Genomic DNA, 22,286 nt, shown 5'->3' on the forward strand with positions numbered 1-22,286 from the left:
CGATGAGTAACGGGGTATCAAGTGATCAAGCGATCAAGTGACTTTTAGTCTTTTAATTGTACAAATAATTTTCAGTGTACGAAAACTAAAAGATAAAGGTAAGATAATGATCTTACTTAATTTTCCCAGGTATTAATCCTTTGGAAAAATAATTGTATGTTACAATACGTTTTGCTCCCAAAATCAATAAAAATTATCCAAGAGCAGCTGTGACCATCAGTGCCACTTTGTTATATACAAAATTATTTACATTCATTGCAATTTCACCTTCAAAATCTTTTTTGGGAGGAGGAGTACACCTAGCTGTGCCTAGAGCTTGGCCAGAGATCACGCTCGATCACCCTCAGGGGCTCCTGGGACCACACGCAGTAATGGGGAAGGAACCCAAGCTGGATGCATGCAAGGCAAGCACCCAACCTGCAGTACTAGTTCTATGCCTCCTCAATTCTCACAATCGTACTTGGTGCTATTCATTTCTTTTACTTTGAGGGAAAGGAGGGATTTGGGATCACACAGGGTGGTACCTGGGGTGTTCAACGTGACTTCCATCTCTGGTCTTGAATGTCACTCCTGAGGGATGGTACAGAACATATGGTGCCAGGAATGGACCTGGGCATCTTGCACTCAAAGGACACACCATCCTTTATATTAAGTCTGCAGCCCTGATGCTATTAAAAGATAGCTTTCATTTTAATTTTACTCCATGGCTTGGAGGCCAACCACACAGGCTAGGGGAAAAGGGAGCTCAGATAGAGAAGGGAGCACCAAATACAGGGTGTTGGGAGGATCCTCCCAAGATAGGAAAAGCATGCTGAAAGTAGACTATAGAACAAACATTATTGTCACCCATTGCCTGTTTTACAAACCACAACACCCAATAAGAGAGAGAGAACAAAAGGGAATGCCCTATTACAGTAGCAGGGTGGGAAGGGGGAGTGGGGGGTGGGAGGGATCCTAGATTCCGTGGTGGTGGGAAATGGGCACTGGTGGAGAGATGGGTATTTGATCACTGTATAATTGAAACCCCAAAACAAAAATTTGTAAGTCTGCAACTGTACCTCATGATGTCTCACTAATAAAAAAAAATTGCTTCCGTGCCTTTGGCCAGACCCCAAAAACTTGGGGCAAAGTTTACCAAGAAAGTAAACGGAAAAGTTTGGTATGTGGGAAACACACGGACAAAACACCTGCAGCTCAGCTATATAATTGGAGGCATGGCCTCTCTGGTTCCTGATTGAACTGCTTAATGGCCATTATCCCAGAGACTCAGGAACAAATCTCGAAACCCAGGGGCTTTTGGCAGAAATGTGTCTGGTCCATGCAGTAGGTTACCAGTGCTGGGTCAATCCAGGTGGGAATAGGTTTCGTGCCTTGGCCTGTTCCCCCCCGGCGGCCCTATGGCCGCCATGCTTCAGAGGTCACTGCACAGTCAGGTTTGGGCTCGCAGTGACGAGACGCGCGGGGTCTCACAGGATGGTGGTGGAGCCACCCTTTTCCTCCCTATCCCAACAAGACCCTGAGTCGCTGCCCACAAATGCCCTCTTTGGCTCCTGATCAAGCTGCTTACTGGCCATGATCCCAGAGACTCAGGAGCAAATCTCAAAACCTAATGGCTTTTGACAGAAATCCCTCCAGATTTGTGATAAAATTTCAGGATTTCAAAATCACATGGCCCTACTGCAGCCGCGCGACATCATATGTTATCCATAACCAGCAATAGATCACAAATTGTCTACTGTTGCCTTTTCAGCAAATCTGAGTGTTGGTGTAAAATCTCAAATAATAAAGGTGGGTCTGGTGTCGAACTATTGAATGGGATCCAAGTAGAGAGAGAGTAATGTGTAAATCATCTGCCCCACAGGTATAGGGAGGGTGTGGGATGGGGGTATATTGGGGATTTTGGAAGTGGAGAATGGGCACTAGTGAAGGTACCGGTGTTTCATTGCATGACTTAGACTTAGACCCGACATAGAACCGAAACTTTGTAACTGCTCTCACAGTGATTCAATAAAGACAATAATAAAAAATGAAAAAAAAGAGAGTAAGGAGGAGTTCATGCCCAATTCAATCAGCTAATCAGTGGCCGAATATATAGCAGTACACCTACATTCAAAAAAAAAAGGAAAATAACATTTTAGCAGCACATTCTTCCAAGTGGCTGCTCCCTGCTCTCCCCAGGGCCTTGAGTTCACCACGTGGACAGGACTTGTGGGAAGAGGGAGAGCAGCAGCAGCCCAGAGGGGCTGCACAGAGAGCAAGCCCTGCTGCAGGGCCACAGCTGACCTGTCCTCGCTGTGATGCGCTCCATGACATCACCGACCTCTCTTTGTGATGCAACCAGACATTCTGCAGCCTCCCCAACTGCCCCCATACTCATTACTTGCTTCACTGCGGAAACGCACAGACAGCAAACATGTTTTGCTGTTTACCAAGAAATCGTGGTTGTAAAACCCCCAAGTGTAGGACACTGAAAAGATTCAGAAACTGGGTGAGGACTCACTGGAGAACTCCCCGGAATTCTTCACGAAGACAGCCGCTAGTTCAGGTCAGCAGGAACTGGCCCGGGCAGCCCAGCACTGATGACCGTGATCAGTCTTCATCACCTCCCTGAGAGTGATGGCGCAGACGCTGTGTGTGTGGAAAAGTGTGCACACCCGTGTGTGAACGTTTTTATCGGAGAGAGTAAATTTGAGTGTGTACTGGAGATGGTGTGTGTGTGTGAGTATGTGTATTTGTGTATGTACGTGTGTCTGTGTGTGTGTTGTGAGATCATCTTGAGGGCAGCCTCTCCTACCAGGTGAGTCATCAAATCTAGCCCCCAAAGCCAGGTCACTGCTCACTGAGTTGGCACTAGGAGGTGCTCTTTGGCCAAGACTTTTCTAAACTTGATTGTTTCAATCTCATTCCTATGGGAGGCCTGTGTAGATGCAGGTCCACCAGCAGGGAGGAACTCAGAAGGGAGGGGGAAGCAGCGCTTCTGGAGCTGAGCCTTTGTGGTTCTCCCTCAGCAGAGCAGCGCACAGGAGAGAGAGACGCTCCCTCAGCAGAGCAGCCCACAGGAGAGAAAGAAGATCTTCTACATATCCTCTGGGTCCAGTTCCTCTGAAGAAAGTCTGGAATCAGCCAGCACCAAGCACAGCCAGACACCATCTAAGCAGAAAGTTGAGATTGGCCAAGGATTTTCAACTCCCCAAAGGGCACCGCCTTCAATGCCATGGCCTCACACATATGGCAGAGAACGAGACTCAGAGCACCAGAAGAAAACGGGTAAGAAACAAGGGGTGTGTGTATATGCACAAGAAAAATGGGAATGCGAAAAGGCCCACCTAGAGGTGTCCTGGGCACTGGTGTGGGAAAGGAGAGTCACAGGCCAGAGAGCCCATTCCGGGGAGGCCTCCACAGGAAACCCCCGTGAGGTGGGCCCATGGTCTCCCCTTCCTGCTGGGCTCCCTGTTGGGGTCAGCTTTGGAGAATCCATGGAAGGAGCCATCTGGGTGACCTTTTCTCTTATTGATTCTTTAGCTCCTGCTCTGAAAGCATACTTGGCTCCGTGTCCAAGGTCAGCGCCAACACTGATCTCTCGAGTACCAGCTGCACGGCCACCCGCTGTGGCAACATTGGACAAGTTCCCAGAGGACCTAGCATGTTTACAACTGAAAGAAGCCCAGGGTCTCACATCAATGTCTCTGTCTGGATACCCTCCCACCAATGAGTATCTTGCATCGGTATATTTTATGATATTTATTCTTTGTTTTTACTTTATCTGTTATATTTTCATTTAAATAAATTGTGATTGCTACTCTTCACAAGCATCCATTTGCCTTTTTTTTTTTTTTTCGGTTTTTGGGTCACACCCGGAGAGCACAGGTGTTACTCCTGGCTCTTCACTCAGGAATTACTCCTGGCGGCGCTTGGTGGCCCATATGGGATGTTGGGATTCGAAACCAGGTCTGTCGCGTGCAAGGGAAATGCCCTACCTACTGTGCTTTCACTCCAGCCCCGCATCCAGTTGCATCGTAACATACTCTTCATTTGTTCTGGCATTCTTGAAAATATTCATCCAACATAGAAGACAACTCATCTTCATGTTCCTGATATAAATAAAACACAAAATAGAAAATACGTTGATTTCTCCGCAGACCCAGTATGTATTGACCTACTGTTCAGGCAATGCTCTATAATACCCAGTAGAAGTGCTAATAGATATTCACTAACAAAATTGGGGCGAACGAGACAGCACAGGGGGTGGGGCACTTGCCTTTTCTGAACCGGGGGCCCAAAGCACCATCAGGTTCTGGAGCACAAAAGCCACGTAATCTGCAACCAGGGTTTTGGTTCACTGTATCACTGTCCTCCCATTGTTCTTCAATTTGCTCGAGCGGGTCCAGTATCGTCTCCATTGCAGACTTTGTTGTTACTGTGTTTGGCATATCAAATACATCATGGGTAGCTTGCCAGGCTCTGCCATGCGGGCGAGATACTGTCGGTAGCTTGCCGGGCTCTCTGAGAGGGATGGAGGAATCGATCTCGGGTTGGCCACGTTGGCTGTTTGCAAGGCAAACGCCCTACCACTGTGCTATATATATATAAACACACAAGGCTCAACCTTTTACAACATGTTAGTGATCTCTTACCGAAGGGCTTAACGGCCCCTGGGTAGAATACACACTCCTTCCTCTAAGGATACTTTTTTTATAGGATTTTCAGCGATATTTTTCGGGGGGGCCATACCTGTCTATGCACAGGAATTTCTCCTGGCTCTGCACTCAGGAATTATCCCTGGCTAATGGTGCTCAGGGGACCATATGGGATGCTTGGAATCGAACCCAGTTTCGCCGCATGCAAGGCAAACATCCCACCCACTGTGCTATCACTCCAGCGCCCTGGCAGTTTTTCATATCAAACAATACAAGAAAATAAATTATTTCAGTTCTGCTTTGAGACAGGGATTGGGGTTCGGGATAGAGCTACCCGAAATATGGTGGTGAGAAGGTGTAATGGTGGTGGGATTGGAATCTGAATATTGAATATAATCAAATATTGTAAAACACTTTATAAAATAAAAAATTTGGGGAGTTGGAGCGATATGACAGTAGGCAGGGCATTTACCTTGCAAGTGGCCGGCGAGGTTTGATTCCCAGCATCCCCTATGGTCCTCTGAGCACCACCAGGAGGAATTCCTGAGTGCAGAGCCAGGAGGAACCCCTGGGCATCACCGGGTGTGACCCAAAAGGGAAAATAATAATAATAATAATAGTTTTTAAAAATGAGGGTGGTAGGGAATAAGTTATTGCACAATAAACAGTCTGTGCTCCTCCTCCAGAGCCCCAGCCGCACGGCTCCCCACCAAATCCCATTTTCTTTTCTTAAATTTAATTTTATTTTTAAAATTTTTAAGTTTTTGAATTTTTCCGTTTTTAATTTATTTCTTTAAATTTTTTACTTTTTAATGAATCACTGATAATCACTTGATTATCACACCAAGCTCCCGGGAGAGAACAAGGCGGAGACTCCTACCCCATGCCTGACTGTCCTCACCAGAGCCAACAGCAGAAGACGTCTGGCACAAGGCCAAAGTCATGCTGAGACCACTCTCCACACGCTTGGAAGGGCTTCACGCATAAAGGAACTGGCAGAGCAACCCAGGTGTGGGGGACCCGGGGCTGAGATCTCCAAGCCTACACAGTTTGGGACTGGACCTTCCAGTAGCTAGACAGTTACACCCACCAACTGCCGTGTAACCTGAACAACTGCCAGGATACATAGATTATCACACCAAGCTCCCAGGACTTTTTATTTATGTTTATTTATATATATTTTGGTTACTCTTTTTTTTCTGGTTTTGGTTTTGAGTTCTTGAGCCACACCCAGAGATCAGCCAGAACGGGCCAGGTTCTTGCTGCCCCCAAGACTTTAACTAAAGGAGCTGCTTAGATCAAACAGGAGGGCAGAGGTGTTCAGGGCAATCCTGGCTCTGTGCTCAGGGACCAGACATGAAACGGGGAACTGACCCAGCATCAGCCTTGACGAGGCAGAGAATGGTCTTTCCCTCTGTACTGTTCTCTGGCCCTGGCAAATCTAAATCATCAGAAATTACCTTGGGTTCCTTGAATTCCAAGTCTTCTCCGTACTGAATGGCAAAATCAATATGCTGTAATACAATGTTCATGCTTTCTTCTTCGGACTGATCGTAAGGCAAAAATCGGACCATGCTGTAGTCATCAATCTACAAATTAGAGATTTCAGAAAGGTCATGCAACTGACGCTTGAGTGTGAGCATTGGTAGTCTAATTAAAACCATCTATGCCTGTGCAGGGAGGAGCAGACAGAACAACAGCAAATCAGCATTAATTTTTTTATGAACTCTTACCTATTGGAACACTAGTAACATTACAACATTACTTAACTAAAGACTTTTTGGAGCGATAGCACAGCGGTAGGGCAAGCTACCGAGAGTATCTCGCCCGCACGGCAGAGCCTGGCAAGCTCCCCGTGACGTATTTGATATGCCAGACACAGTAACAACAAAGTCTCCAATGGAGACATTACTGGGCCCGCTCGAGCAAATTGAAGATCAACGGGAGGGCCTTTACTTTACTTTACTTTACTTTACTTTACTTTACTTTACTTTACTTTACACCTGGTGATGCACAGGGGTTACTCCTGGTTCATATACTCAGGAATAAGTCCTGGTGATGCTCAGGGGACCTATGGATGCTAGGAATCAAACCTGGGTCGGACGCATGCCACGCATACGTCCTACCTGCTGTGCTATCGCTCCAGACCCAACCAGAAATTGAGAATTCTTTTAAAGTAATTTATCTGCATTCAACAACCACTGAAAATTTCAAAAGGGTACAGGCAATTCTCATGTGCCAAGTGGCCAGGAAAAAAAGACATTGCAGAATTTCTCTACTGTGGGACGGGAGAGCTCATACACTGAGTTGGGCGCTTGCCTTGCACATAGGCAAGGGATGCACCCGGGTTCGATCCCCCGCATCCCGTATGCTCCCGGAGCCCACCAGGAATGATTTCTGGAGGCAGAGCCAAGAATAAACTCTGACCACTGCTCAGTGTGACCTCCTGCCCTCTCTGCTACAACCAATGACAACTTTTTTCAGAGGTGAGGGGAGGCCACATCCAGACAACGCTGGTGGCGACCATATGGTGCCAGAGATTAACCCTCTGCCCCTTGTGTGCAAAGCCAGTGGTGCTGCCCACTGAGCTCTCTCCCTACTTCTATACTAACTTCGAAGCAGACAGCCCACTGCTCCCAACATGCTGCTCCCCTATAAAAAGAAATGCGCCTGTCTGTGCCGTCCATATGGTGGCCACTGCCTGGGGGTGTGTAAGCATGTGACAAGACCATTAAGAAAAATATGAGTCTAGGAGGTGCGGGGGGAGGTGATGAAGAGCTACGACTGGGGTTACAACTGGCCTGCACTCCGCACACCTCAGTTTGAACACCCAGCACCACATATGGTCCACCAGGCACAGGGGAGAAACAGCCCCTGAGCACCACCGGGTGTCGCCCTCAAACCTTATAAACAACCCACAACAACCCCAAACACTTGCAAAACTCATCAGCCCAGGGATTAGCACAGAGCTTCATTCTTGGCACCAGATGGCATCCTGAGCATTGTTGGGTACAGCCAGGAAGCAAACAATAGTGCTGATACGGCCCTCAGGGCCCCAGCACTGACCACTACTAGCCTGGAGGGCCAATAATCAGAGTGGCCCCTTGGCCCCCCAGCATAGGAGGCCCACCCCCCAACCACCAAAAATTAGAAAAATACAAAGTCTTACCAGCCCACATATGGCATTAGTCAATTTTTTGAATTTTTTGCTTCTGAAGTTGCTTGTAGAATCATCTAATAAAGAATACATGCCTGGATCTAGAAACCTTCAAAAATGATAGACTGGGGAAGCAAAGAATTCGAAACACTAAATTTGTAGACTGACAATCGAAGTGAAACGAAAAAGGTTCAGCACTGCAAATGTGACGTTAATTATAGTGAACTTACTTCTCAACTTCCTTTTTAGCTCTTTTACTCAGCAGGTCCATTTTGGTCATGATGTTAACTTGCGGGATTTCTAGAGATACCATAGCATTCAAGGCTGCCAAGATGCCAGAAATAAACTGAAAGAGGACACAGTAAAGGGACAATGAATCAGTTGTCACCAATAGTGTCCACATAAAAGGTTTCTGATCCCCACTGGAACAAAACCCACCTAAATACGAGAAACGCTAAGATTGGGGCCCGAGCAAGAGTCCAGGCTTTAAGGTGCTTGCTTTGCGCCTGGTCAGCCCAGGTTCTAGCCCAGCACTCCATAGGGTTCCCAGAGCACCACCTAAGTGATTCCTCAGTACAACACCAGTAGTGAGCCCTGAGCACTGCCAGGCATGGCCTAACAGAAGACTGCTGGGCCAATAGCTGACCTTAGGATTCTAAAGATGAGATGGGAAGGAGAAACGTGATCTACAGTGACCACACTTCTCCACTCAACAATATTTTAGAGTGTTCAGGAGGTAGGTGGCGTTGAGTTCAGCACTGAGGAAACATGTAGTGACAGGGATTAAAAGCAGGTGGGCCACATCAAGGAGAGCACCTTAAGCCCTTTACTATTTTTTGGGGGGGGAGTGTGGTAATACCTGGCAATGCACAGGGGTTACTCCTGGCTCTGCACTCATGAATTACTCCTAGTGGTGCTCAGGGATGCTAGGAATCGAACCCGGATTGGCTGTGTGCAAGGCCCTACCCGCTGTACTATCACTCCAGCCCCCATTTTTAAAATTTACTTATTTATTTATTTTTGGGAAGCGCTGTACTATTTCTGACCCTTTAACATTATCTTCTCTCATGCTCCCCCTCCACCTCCCCTGATGGGTATTTCCTTTTGGGTTTCTGGGTCACACAATCCCCTGATATAACTAGTGGGTCACTTCGGCTTCTGCACTAACGAGTTACTCCTGACCAGCTTTGGGAACCATATGGGTGCTGGAGACGGAACCAAATGTCCTCCCTTTCAGTTTTGGGGAATACCCAGTAGTACTCTGAACTTTGTGGTCCAGGATCACTCCTGGAGCGGCTAAGGGGGCCCAGTGGCAGTACGGCAGGAATGACACCCAGGCTGGCCACATGCAAGGCAAGAGCTCTACCCACTGTACTATCTCTCCAGCCTCCAGCTTTCTTTTTTTCCCTAGTTTTGGAGCCACACACAGTGGTGCTTGGGACTTACTTCTGACACTGCCCTAGGACAACTCCTGAAGGCGACAGCTGAGAGTTGGGGACCACTAGAACTGCACAAGGGGCAAACTCAGGGCCTCGAACATGCCAGCTCTGTGCTCTGCCACTGGAGCCATCTTCTTGGCATATTAATTTAACAAACGTAAGTTCTAAGTCACTCCTGGGTATAGTTCATGAACTGGTAACAATTAAACAATTATGACTAAAGGTATTTGTACTCTGCTTGTGCCAGAGACTGAAAATCAAGGACAGGTATAGTTTCAAACCTTGAACGACTCCACCATGAATTGAGAATCAACAAGAAACACTCCACAGACTCGGAACTCCCACTGTTCCAGCTGCTGAACCAGCTGTTTCATCACGGGCAGGTGTGTGTACAACTCGATCTGACCGACAAGAACACAAGCTTATTATAAACATGAAATACATTCAACCCTCAATTATGGGATAAAAACTTTTCCCGGAAACTGTCTTAGGGGGCTTGAGAGATAGTATAGAGGGTGGGAAATTGCCTTGCACACAGCCAGCCTGGGTTCGATCCCATAGGGTCCCTTGAGCACAGCCAGGAGTAATTCCTGAGCACGAGGCTAGGAGTAACCCCTGAGCTTCATCAGATACGGCACCCGCGGTGCCCCCCAAATTTTTTAAAGGAAATCAATCCCCAGAAGTAATATATTCAATTTTGCTTGTTTTAAGCCGCACGTGGGGATGCTTGAGAGTCTCCCCGAAACTGCTGGGAGGGCTCGAGGCTACTCAGAGTCCTACATGCAAGGCCCATTACATGTAAAGCATGTCCCCAGCACACTATATCTCTAGCCCCTAAACTATATTCAATTTTTGTTTGTTTTTTGTTTTGTGGACTACCTGATAGTGCTCAGGGCTAATTCCTGATTCTGTGCTCAGGGATGACTCTTGGAAGGCTCCAGGAACCATATAGGATAGCAGGGATCACCTTAGCAGTGTGCAAGGAAAGTGCCCTACACACTGTAGTATCTCTCTGGCTCCCCCAATATTTTTTTTGTCATTTTGGGTCACACCTGGTGATGCGCAGGCGTTACTCCTGCCTCTGCACTCAGAAATTACTACTGACAGTGCTCGGGGGACCATATGATATGCTGGGGTTCCGGGTCAGCCGAATGCAAGGCAAACGCCCAACCAGTTGTTCTATCACACCCGCTCCCCTGGCCCCCCCAATAAATTTTTAAGCAACTCTGGGTGTACATCTATGTAAAGGGGGCATACAAAGAAAATATACTGTCATCATCATCATCACTGTCCTCCTGTTCATCGATTTGCTCGAGCAGGCCCAGTAACATCTCCATTGTGACAATTGTTACTGTATTTGGCATATTGAAAATGTCACGGGGAGCTTGCCAGGCTCTGCTCTGCAGGCGAGATACTCTTCGGTAGCCTGCCGGGCTCTCCAAGAGGGGCAAAGGAATCAAACTCCAGTCGGCCATGTTGGCTGGTTGCACGAAAATTTTTAAAAATGATTTTAAAATGGGCTGCAGTAATAGCACAGTGCTAGGGCATTTGCCATGCTCGCAGCCGGCACAGCCAAACCGGGTTCAACTCCTCTGCCCCTCTCGGATAGCACAGCAAGCTACCGAGAGTATATTGCCCACATGGCAAAGCCTGTCAAGCTACCTGTGACATATTTGATATGACAAACACTGTATCAACAAGTCTCACGATGGAAGTTACTGGGCCTGCTCAAGCAAATCAATGAACAATGGGAGAACAGTCACAGAGATTTCATTTATTAATTTATTATTATTATTATTATTATTATTATTATTATTTGCATTTTGGGTCACACCCAGAGATGCTCAGGGGTTACTCCTGGCTCTGCACTCAGGAACCACTCCTAGCGGTGCTCAGGGGACCATATGGGATGCTGGGATTCGAACCTGGGTCGGGTATGTGCAAGGCAAACGCCCAACCTGCTGTGCTATCACATTGATCCAGCCCCGACAATGACAGATTTTAAAACAAATTTTTATTCTCTTAGTGTGAGGGGAGGAAGTTTGGGTCACACCCACTGGTATTCTGGGAGGATTCCTGACTCTGTACTAAAAATAACTCCTGGCAGTGCTTGGGGGATCCTATCTGGAACCAGGGATCCAAACTTGGGCTGGCAGAAAGCAAGGCAAGGGCTTTAGCTGGTGTACTATGGCCCTAAAAAAACAAACAAAAAAAAATCTTGTTTTTGGCCCATACCCACTAGTATTCATTGAACCATATATGGTGCCAAGGACTGAACCTGTGTCTACCGCAGCATCCTACCCATCCTTCTGTCTCTCTAGCTCTAAAGCAAACCTTTCAAGAGCTGCATGACCGAAGCTGGAGTGATAGCACAGCAGGTAGGGCGTTTGCCTTGCACACAGCCGACCTGAGTCGATTCCCAGAATCCCATATGGTCCCCTGAGCACTGCCAGGAGTGATTCCTGAGTGCAAAGCCAGGAGTAATTCCTGAGCATCACCAGGTGTGACCCGTAAAACAAACAAAAAAAAAGCTGCATGACCTGGGACCCAAGAAACAAGAGACTGAGCATATGCTCTGCATGCAGAAAGCCTGGGCTCAGTTCCCAGCATGCTTTGGTTCCCCAAGCAGGGCTGGGAGCAACCCCTTGATAACAGTTAGGAAGAGCCCCAGCCTCTAGCACCTCTGCATGTGGCCCCCAAACAGAAGAAAACAGACATTCCACAGCCCCTCAGGGGATGACAGTCCACTGTCCAAGAATCTGAGGTAAAAGTAAATGAGATGTTAATTTCACTTTCTCCCACCAAGGACAGAACTGCACAACCCAGGGATGATGACAATCTAATTACTGAGCTACCTGGACAGTCAAAAAGGATGCAGTCATCCTCGACATGGCCAAGGCAGTTCTCCAGCCACTCAAAGTTACTGGTGAATACTCCATGCAAAACACCAGTCCTCCATTGGGACCGAAGCGCAGGGAACCGTCCTCCATCACATCATCCACCTCGATCAGTTCCCGGATGTCTGCAAAGAATATACAGGAAATGAGTGCCCATTCCAAAATATTTACATTCTTTAGTAATTACAACTGTGACAGTATCCACAGAAACTGAACAGGGGCTAGAAAGAAAAAACAAAAAACAAAATCAAAAAGACACCAAACAGGGGCCAGAGGAATAGAACAGTGGGTAAGGCGCTTGCCTTGCATGTGGACAACCCACTTTCAATCCTTGGCACCTCATATAGTTCCTCAGCTTCACCAGGAGTGATCCTGGAGCACAGAGCCAGACGGGCTGAACACAGCTGGGAGTGGCCCAAATCCGACCCCACCCATAAAGAAAAGAAAAAAAAAAACAAATAAATATAGGACAAAGAAGTTCAGCCAATGAACTTTGCCAATGAGAATAGGGTCTGGAGCGTAGCACAGCGGGTAGGGCGTTTGCCTTGCACTCAGCTGACCCGGGTTCGATTCCCAGCATTCCATATGGTCCCCCGAGCACCGCCAGGAGTAATTCCTGAGTGCAGAGCCAGGAGTGACCCCTGTGCAGTGCCAGGTATGACCCCAAAACAAAGGCTGTGGAACTAAAGGGGCCCTAGCGGGGACACGGAGAGTCCAGAGCGCAGGACACTCCCCTCATACAAGGCTGCCTCACTTTCAATCCCTGGACCATCCTGGAAGCCTGCCAGGGGTGATCCCTGAGCACAGAGCCAGGAGTCAGCCCTGAGCACCACCGGATGTGACCCCAAAAGCAAAAAATGCAGGAGCTCATACTCCAAAATTGCTGTACCACATATGACAGAGTTCATAGTAGCAGGCAACCAATCTTAGAGGGAAATATATATATATTTTTTACAGATATATATATATATATATATATATATATAAAACACACAAGGCTCAACCTTTTACAAGATGTTAGTGATCTCTTATAGAAGGGCTTAATGGTCCCTGGGTGGAATACATACTCTTTCCTCTAAGGATACTTTTTTTATAGCATTTTTAGCGATTATTATTTTTTTTTTTGGCTTTTGGGTCATACATATTCATGCACAGGAATTACTCCTGGCTCTGCACTCAGGAATTACCCCTGGCTAATGGTGCTCAGGGGACCGTATGGGATGCTGGGAATCGAACCCACTTTCGCCGTGTGCCAGGCAAACGTGCTACCCACTGTGCTATTCCTCCAGCGCCCTGGCAGTTTTTCATATCAAATAATGCAACAGAATAGATTATTTGAGTTCTTCTTTGGGACAGGGATTGGGGTTTGGGATGGAACTATGCGAAATATGGTGGTGAGAAGGTGTAATGGTGGTGGGATTGGAGTCTGAATATTGAATGTAATCAAATATTGTAAAACACTTAATAAAATAAAAAAATTGAAGGGTTGGAGCGATATGACAGCGGGCAGGGCGTTTACCTTGCAAGTGGCCGGCCAAGTTCGATTCCTAGCATCCCTATGGTCCTCTGAGCACCACCAGGAGAAATTCCTGAGTGCATAGCCCAGAGGAACTCCTGGGCATCACCCGTTGTGACCCAAAAAGCAAAAAAAAAAAAAAATACTAATAATAATTTTTAAAAATGAGGATGGAATAAGTTATTGCACAATAAACACTCTCCGCTCTTCCCCCAGAGCCCTGGCCGCCCAGCCCCCCACCTACTCCCATTTTCTTTTCTTTTCTTAAATTTAATTTCATTTTTTAAATTTATTTTTTAAATTTTTCCATTTTAAATTTGTTTTCTTAAATTTTTTACTTTTTAATGAATCACCGATACTCACCTGAATATTTCACCAAGCTCCCGGGAGAGAACAAGGCAGATTCTCCTACCCCGTGCTTGACTGTCCACACCAGGGCCCAGCAGCTGAAGACCTCAGGCAACAGGCCAAAGTCATGCTGAGACCACTCTCCACACGCTTGGATGAGCCTCACGCATTTTTTTTTTTTAGTGGGTAAGGTAAAGGTAAAGGCCCTCCCGTTGATCGTCGATTTGCTCGAGCGGGCCCAGTAACGTCTCCATTGGAGACTTTGTTGTTACTGTGTCTGGCATATCGAATACTCTCGGTAGCTTGCCGGGCTCTCCGAGAGGGGCGGAGGAATCGAACTCGGGGCGGCCATGTTGGCCGCTTGTAAGGCGAACGCCCTACCCGCTGTAAAACTTTATTTTTATTTTTATTTATTTATTTATTTATTTATTATTTATTGAATCACCTTGGGAAAGGTTACAAAGCTTTCAGGTTTAGGTCTCAGTCATGCAAATATCAAACACATTTCCCTTTACCAATACTTTTTTTTTTACCATGAAGAACCCCAATGAAACCCCACCCCCCACCCCTCCCAGTCCCTGTGGGGCAGATGAATTCTAGTTAACACTCTATCTGCTTTGATTAGATTCATTGTTTAAATAAAAGATTCACCACTATTATTTAGATTTTACCCCCCCCCCCAAATCAGACATGCTGAAAAAGCATTGTGACGTGATTTGCTTTCTACAGCTGGGTTCAAGAATTAAATGTTGGTTTTGGATTTCTGCTATTTTACTTATTGACCCTGGAAGTATTTATACTGAAAGTCAGATAGTTAAGAAATTGGTTTCTGTGCTCTGGAGTCGTGGCCGTGCTGGAGAGCCGCTAGTGGGGGGCAACTGGTGGCCTCGGTAGGGCGTGAAGGGCGGACCGAAACGCCCCCTTCCCATGAGGTTTTAGTCGCCCCCACTCCCCCGGCTCATACCAGCTGTCCACAAGGCTCCCGTGCGGCCGCCATCTTTCTTTCCAGAGAGGAGAAGGCGACTGGGGCAACACCCTTTCCCCTCTGGCAGACATGATGGCCTGGATTAACGCATAGTCCTTTCACTTTTCTGCTCCAAGCTGCCAGGTTCTGCATTAAGTCCCTGTGCTTCTGGGGCTGTGGCCGTGCTGGAGAGCCGCTCGCGGGGGGCAACTGGTGACCTCGGTAGGGCGTGAAGGACGGACCGGAACGCCCCCCTTCCCATGAGGTTTTAGTCGCCCCCACACCCCCGGCTCATACCTGCTGTCCACAAGGCTCCCATGCGGCCGCCATCCTTCTTTCCAGAGAAGAGAGGGCGAATGGGGCAACACCCTTTCCCCTCTGGCAGACTTGATGGCCTGGATTAACGCATAGTCCGTTCACTTTTCTGCTCCAAGCTGTTGGGTTCTGCATTAAATCCTTGTGTTTCTGGGGCTGTGGCCGTGCTGGAGAGCCGTTCGTGGGGGGCAACTGGTGGCCTCGGTAGGGCGTGAAGGACAGACCGGAACGCCCCCCTTCCCATGAGGTTTTAGTCGCCCCCACACCCCCGGCTCATACCTGCTGTCCACAAGGCTCCCATGTGGCCGCCACCTTTCTTTCCAGAGGGAGGAGGGCGGAAGGGACCAACACCCTTTCCCCTCCGGGCAGACATGATGGCCTGGATTAACGCATAGTCCTTTCACTTTTCTGCTCCAAGCTGCTGGGTTCTGCATTAATTCCTTGTGCTTCTGGGGCTGTGGCTGTGCTGGAGAGCCGTTCGTGGGGGGCAACTGGTGACCTCCGTAGGGCGTGAAGGACAGACCGGAACGCCCCCCTTCCCATGAGGTTTTAGTCGCTCCCGCTCCCCTGGCTCATGCCTGCTGTCCACAAGGCTCCCATGTGGCCGCCATCTTTCTTTCCAGAGAGGAGAGGGCGAATGGGGCAACACCCTTTCCCCTCCAGCAGATTTGATGGCCTGGATTAACGCATAGTCCGTTCACTTTTCTGCTCCAAGCTGTTGGGTTCTGCATTAAATCCTTGTGTTTCTGGGGCTGTGGCCAGCCTCACGCATTTTGAAGGTGAAATTGCAATGAATTTAAATAAATTTGTATGTAAGAAAGTAGCAATGATGGTCACAGCTGCTATTGGATAATTTTTATTGATTTCGGGGAGCAAAAGGTATTGTAACATTCATTTTTTTCAAAGGAAAAAATCTGGGAAAATTAAGTAAGATCATTATCTTACCTTTATCTTTTAGTTTTCCTACACTGAAAATTATTTCTACAATTAAAACACTAAAAGTCACTTGATCACTTCATCACTTGATAGCCCGTTACTCATCCATTACTGGAGTGGGTGTCAGTAACGTTTCCATTCAGCCCTGTTGCATGCTAGTGTAGCCCAATGGCATCTGCTCATTCTAGGAATATGCATAAAGGAACTGGCAGAGGAACTCAGGTGTGCAGGACGCGGGGCTGAGATCTCCAAGCCTGCACGGTTTGGGACTGGACCTTCCAGGAGCTAGAAAGTTACACCCATCAACTGCCGTGTAACCCCAACAACTGCCAGGATCCAGTGATTACCACTCCAAGCTCCCAGGAGCGTGGGGCCACATTTGCATTTGCGGCCAGGCGACCTTATATTTATGTTTATTTATTTTTTCAGACTACCTTAAATATCCCACCCACATGGCAGAGCCTGACAAACTATCCGTGGTATATTCGATATGCCAAATCCAGTAAAAAAAAAAATGGATCTCATTCCCCTTACCCTGAATATGGAAATGTCGAGAAGGATGTGGAAGGAGAGGCTGACAAAATCTCAAGGCAGAACTAGGCTGCCAAAACGAAGAAAGACAAAAATTATTGTCTGTAATTTCAATGCACGTATGCCGGCATGGGATATATCCATCGAGGACCTGATGGTACAAGCGTGAAAGATCAAGTAGAACATCATTGGTCTGACCAAAAAGAGAAGGCATCAATCACACCATGCCATTTTTGACACTGGAGAAGAACTGTTCCTTGGAACATGTGCCAAAAGAGGCATCAGTGGTGTCGGTATCCTTGTCAAGGCGAACTTGGCCATGAGCATTGATTCAATTCAATGCCTAACAACCCGAATTGCATGATTACACTTGAATAGACGTGGATCACTGCCAGCAGTTTCTATCTTTGTTGTGTATGTACCAACATCCTGTTATGGTGAAGGAGAAATGGAGAAGTTCTACATGCAGCTGGAGAAGTTCTATAAAGAAGACCACACCTTCTACAAGATCATTGTTGGTGATTTTAGTGCCAAGATAGAACCAAGAAGATCAGCCGATGAACTCCACTTTGGGACCCATGGCCTAGAATGGAATGAACAGGGTGACAGACTGTCTGAGTTCATCATGTCAACCAAGACCATCCATGGTAACTCACAATTCCAAAAGGCTGAATCTAAACGTTGGACATGGGAGTCTCCTGGTGGACGGTTCCACAGCAAAATTGACCACATCATATTCAATGGACGATTTTGCCTAACCGATGTTGCTGTTGTCGCAAAATTCCAAATGGGATCGGACCACCATCTCCCTCGTGCAAAATTCTACCTCACAGAACAGGGAGAAAAGAATGCAAAGTTTAAGAAGAGAACTCCCAGAACGACCACCAACTGGGAGCTCTTTGGCTCTGTTGTGGCAACATGGGAAGATGCCATCATTGACAACAATGATGAGGAATACGATCAAATGATTCAGCACCTCCAGGATTGTGCGAGGAATGCCAAGAGAGAGATAACCACAAAAAACCACCTTCATTTTAACACTCTTGAACTTATTCGCCAACGTGGCTTGGCACATGCCTCAGGCAACGGCAAGCAAATGTCTGAGCTGTCAAAACAGTGCAGAGAAGAGATCAAGGATGACCTCAAAGACAGGAGAACAGCAGTGCTGGTAGATGTGGCAGAAGCCAGGAAAAGCATTTGTAATGCCCGCTGTCCTTCACCAACTACAAGACCAAGATGACTGCCCTCCGACATCATGATGGATCTATCACATCTTCCACAAGGGCAATGGAGATTATTCATGACTTCTACTCAGACCTCTTTAATAGCCACATCCACTTGCCCACATACCAAATTCCGCATGATGGATATGTCGTTCCCAATGTTCTCCCTTCCGAAATTCAACATGCCATCTCTTCGGTAAAGAAACAAAGAGCACCTCGCCCAGACAAGATCAGACCTGAGCACCTGAAGAACCTGCCGTCAGTACTCATCAATACACTGGCTCAGCTCTTCACATATTACCTGTCTGAATGCAAGGTTCCATCCCAATGGAAAACCAGCAAGACCGTACTACTATGAAAGAAGGGAGACATCCACAACATTAGCAACTATCGCCCAATCCGCCTATTGTCTGTCATCTACAAACTGTTCACTCAAGTCATCCAGAATAGGATTGGCAGAACACTAGATGAAGGACAACTATGTGAACAAGCCGGGTCCCAAAAAGGATTCAGCAGCATTGACCATATCCACACGATAACTAAGCTCCTTGAGGTTTCTCAGGAGTTCAACGTGCCGCTCTGTCTGGCGTTCATTGATTTAAAGTAGGCTTTTGATTCTGTTGAGAAGGAAGCAGTCATTGAAGCCCTAGTCAATCAGGGCATAGAAATTCAATACATCATGATCCTCCATGAGCTCTATTATGGATTCACTACCAGGATCTCTCCATTCTACAAAGAAGTAATCATCCATGTCAAGAGAGGGGTTCGGCAGGGTGATACCATTTCACCAAAACTCTTCAGTACCACCCTCGAGAACATCATGCGACAACTGGTATGGGAAGGAATGGGTGTGAAGATAGATGGTTGGCAACTACACCACCTCCGCTTTGCTGATAACCTCATTCTAATAACACCAAACATCAGCCAAGTGGCACAAATGCTGACCGACTTGGACCGTGAGTGTGGAAAGGTCGGATTGCAACAGAATCTCACGAAGACAATGTTCGTGAGAAACAGTCTTGTTCCTGATGATCCATTCACTCTCAACAAAACCACCATCTCCGAATGCAACAGTTATATATACCGAGGTCGAGAAATCAACAAGATGAATGACCTGGCACCTGAGTTATGCAGGAGGAAGAGAGTGCTTGGAATGCCTTCAAGAGAATTGAAGAAATAACTAAGAGGACAAAGAACCTTCAGCTTTGAGCACATCTCTTTGATTCCACTTTTCCTCCTACAATAATATATGCCTCAGAGACCTGGGCCCTACGAAAACAGGATGAAAACGCTATTCGGGTATCTCAAAGAGGAATCGAAAGAGCTATGCTTGGAGTATCACACTTCACTCAAATGAGAGATAGAATCCGGAGTTCCAATCTCCGTCAACGCTAAAGAATCAGGGACGCTATCTCATTTGCCAAGGCATCAAAAATCAGATGGGTGGACACTTAATGAGATTTAGAGATGACCGCTGGACTAGAGCCATTACTGACTGGATTCCACGGGATGTCAAAACGCCAGGTGGGCGTCCACCTACAAGATGGTCAGATTTCTTCGTCAAGATCCTGAATGATTGGTTTGAGTCTCTGCATATTCCTAGAACGAGCAGATGCCATTGGGCTACGCTAGCACGCAACAGGGATGAATAGAAACGCTACTGACACCCGCTCAAGTAAATGGATGAGTACCGGGGTATCAAGTGATCAAGTGACTTTTAGTCTTTTAATCGTACAAATAATTTTCAGTGTACAAAAACTAAAAGATAAAGGTAAGATAATGATCTTACTTAATTTTCACATGTATTTTTCCTTTGAAAAAATTGTATGTTACAATACCTTTTGCTCCCCAAAATCAATAAAAATTATCCAAGAACAGCTGTGACCATCATTGCTACTTTGTTATATACAAAATTATTTTTTCCCTTTATTTTATTTTATTTTTTTTAAAGTTGTTGATTTACAATTTTTTGTGCTTTGGTTTCAATCATACAATGATCAGATACCCATCCCTCCACCAGTGCCCATTTTCCACCACCATGGATAATATCCCTCCCACCCCCATCCCCCCATCCCCCCTGTCTCTGTGGCAGGGCAATCCCCTGTGTTCTCTCTCTCCATTTGGGTGTTGTGGTCTGCAAAAGAGGCATTGAGTGGCAAACATGTTCAGTCCATAGTCTACTTTCGACATGCATCTCCCCTCCTGGGAGGATCCTCCAAACATCCTTTATTTGGTGCTCCCTTCTCTATCTGAACTGCCCTTTCCTCTAGGATACCCGGCTGGCCTCTAAGTTATGGAGTAATCCTCCTGGTGCTGATCTCAGCTATTCTTGGGTATTAATCTCATACTTTGTTACTTTATATCCCCCAGATGAATGCAATCTTTCTATGTCTATCCCTCTCTTTCTGACTCATTTCGCTTAGCATGATACTTTCCATATTGTACCACTTGTATGTAAATTTCATGACTTCATCTTTTCTAACAGCTACATAGTACTCCATTGTGTAGATGTACCAAAGTTTCTTTAACCAGTCATCTGTTCTTGGGCATTCAGGTTTCTTCCAGTTTCTGGCTATTGTAAAGAGTGCTGCAATGAACAAACAAGTGCAGATGTCACTTCGACTATACATTTTTGCCTCTCTGGGATATATTCCCAGGAGTGGTATTGCTGGGTCAAATGGGAGCTCAATTTCTAATTTTTTGAGAATCGTCCATACTGTTTTCCAGAAGGGCTGAACCAGTGGACATTCCCACCAACAGTGAAGGAGTGTCCCTTTCTCGCCACATCCACGCCAGCATCGGTTGCTTTTGTTCTTTTGAATGTGGGCCAGTCTCTGAGGTGTGAGATGGTATCTCATTGTGGTTTTGATCTGCATCTCCCTGATGATTAATGATGTAGAGCATTTTCTCATGTGCTTTTTTGCCATTCGGATTTCTTCTTTGAGAAAGTTTCTGTTCATTTCATTGCCCCATTTTTGGATGGGGTTGGATGTTTTCTTCTTCTGGAGTTTAACCAGTATTTTGTATATCCTGGATATCAACCCCTTGTCAGATGTGTATTCGGTGAATATCCTTTCCCATTCTGTAGACTGTCTTTGTATTTTGGTCACTGTTTCTTTGGAGGTGCAGAAGCTTCTTAGTTTAAGATAGTCCCATTTATCTATCTCTGTTTTCACTTGCTCGGCCAGTGGCGTGGCATCTTTGAAGATACCATTAGCTTCAATGTCATGGAGGGTTTTGCCAACTTTATCTTCAATGTACCTTATGGTTTCTGGTCTGATGTTGAAGTCTTTAATCCATTTTGATCTTACTTTTGTACATGGTGTTAGGCAGAGTTCTGGGCCTATTTTTTTGCATGTAGCCGTCCAGTGATGCCAACACAATTTATTAAAGAGGCTTTCCTTACTCCACTTCACATTACTTGCACCTTTATCAAAGATTAGATGAGCATATGATTGAGGAGAGATGTCAGTGTATTCAACCCTGTTCCATTGGTCTGAAGTTCTGCCTTTGTTCCAGTACCATGCTGTTTTAATTATTACTGCTTTGTAGTACAGTTTGAAGTTCGGGAGGTTGATTCCTCCCATTTTCTTTTTCCCAAGAATTGCTTTAGCTATTCGTGGGGGCTTATTGTTCCATATAAATTTCAAGAGTGTTTGCTCCATTTCTTTGAAGAATGTCATGGGTATCCTTATAGGGATTGCATTGAATTTATACAATGCTTTCGGTAGTATTGCCATTTTGACAATGTTAAGTCTCCCGACCCATGAGCAGGGGATATCTTTCCATTTCCTCATGTCCTCTATTATTTCCTGAAGTAGCGTTTTGTAGTTTTCTTTGTACAGGTCCTTTACTTCCTTAGTTAAGCTGATTCCTAGGTACTTGATTTTCTGGGGCACAATTGTGAATGGGATTGTTTTTTTCATGTTGCTTTCTTCTCTCTCACTGTTTGCGTATAGGAAAGCCATGGACTTTTGGGTATTGATTTTATAACCTGCAACTTTACTATACGAGTCTATTGTTTCTAGGAGTTTTTTGGTGGAAGTTATTGGGTTCTCTAAGTAGAGTATCATATCATCTGCGAATAGTGAGAGCTTGATTTCTTCCTTTCCTACCTGAATGCCCTTAATATCTTTTTCCTGCCTAATCGCTATTGCAAGTACTTCCAGTACTATATTGAACAGCAGTGGAGAGAGTGGGCATCCCTGTCTCGTCCCTGATCTTAGAGGGAAGGCTCTCATTTTTTCCCCATTGAGGATGATGCTTGCTGTAGGCTTGTGGTAGATGGCTTTAATTATGTTGAGGAAGGTCCCCTCTATACCC

At 46.2% G+C, this 22,286-nt stretch overlaps 1 protein-coding gene across 1 annotated transcript in view; it reads right to left on the reverse strand.

Annotated features, from left to right (window-relative positions):
- Positions 1–22,286, reverse strand: part of LOC130016466 (GPN-loop GTPase 3-like) — a 46,565-nt gene that overhangs the window by 18,174 nt on the left and 6,105 nt on the right. The window contains 6 exon segments of the mRNA XM_056107178.1: positions 6,098–6,226; positions 7,807–7,903; positions 8,025–8,140; positions 9,515–9,654; positions 12,089–12,163; positions 12,166–12,255. Of these exon segments, the coding sequence (XP_055963153.1) occupies positions 6,098–6,226; positions 7,807–7,903; positions 8,025–8,140; positions 9,515–9,654; positions 12,089–12,163; positions 12,166–12,255 (647 nt within the window).

The sequence above is a fragment of the Sorex fumeus genome, unplaced genomic scaffold (assembly GCF_029834395.1).
Source record: "Sorex fumeus unplaced genomic scaffold, SorFum_2.1 ptg000155l, whole genome shotgun sequence".
Taxonomy (NCBI): domain Eukaryota; kingdom Metazoa; phylum Chordata; class Mammalia; order Eulipotyphla; family Soricidae; genus Sorex; species Sorex fumeus.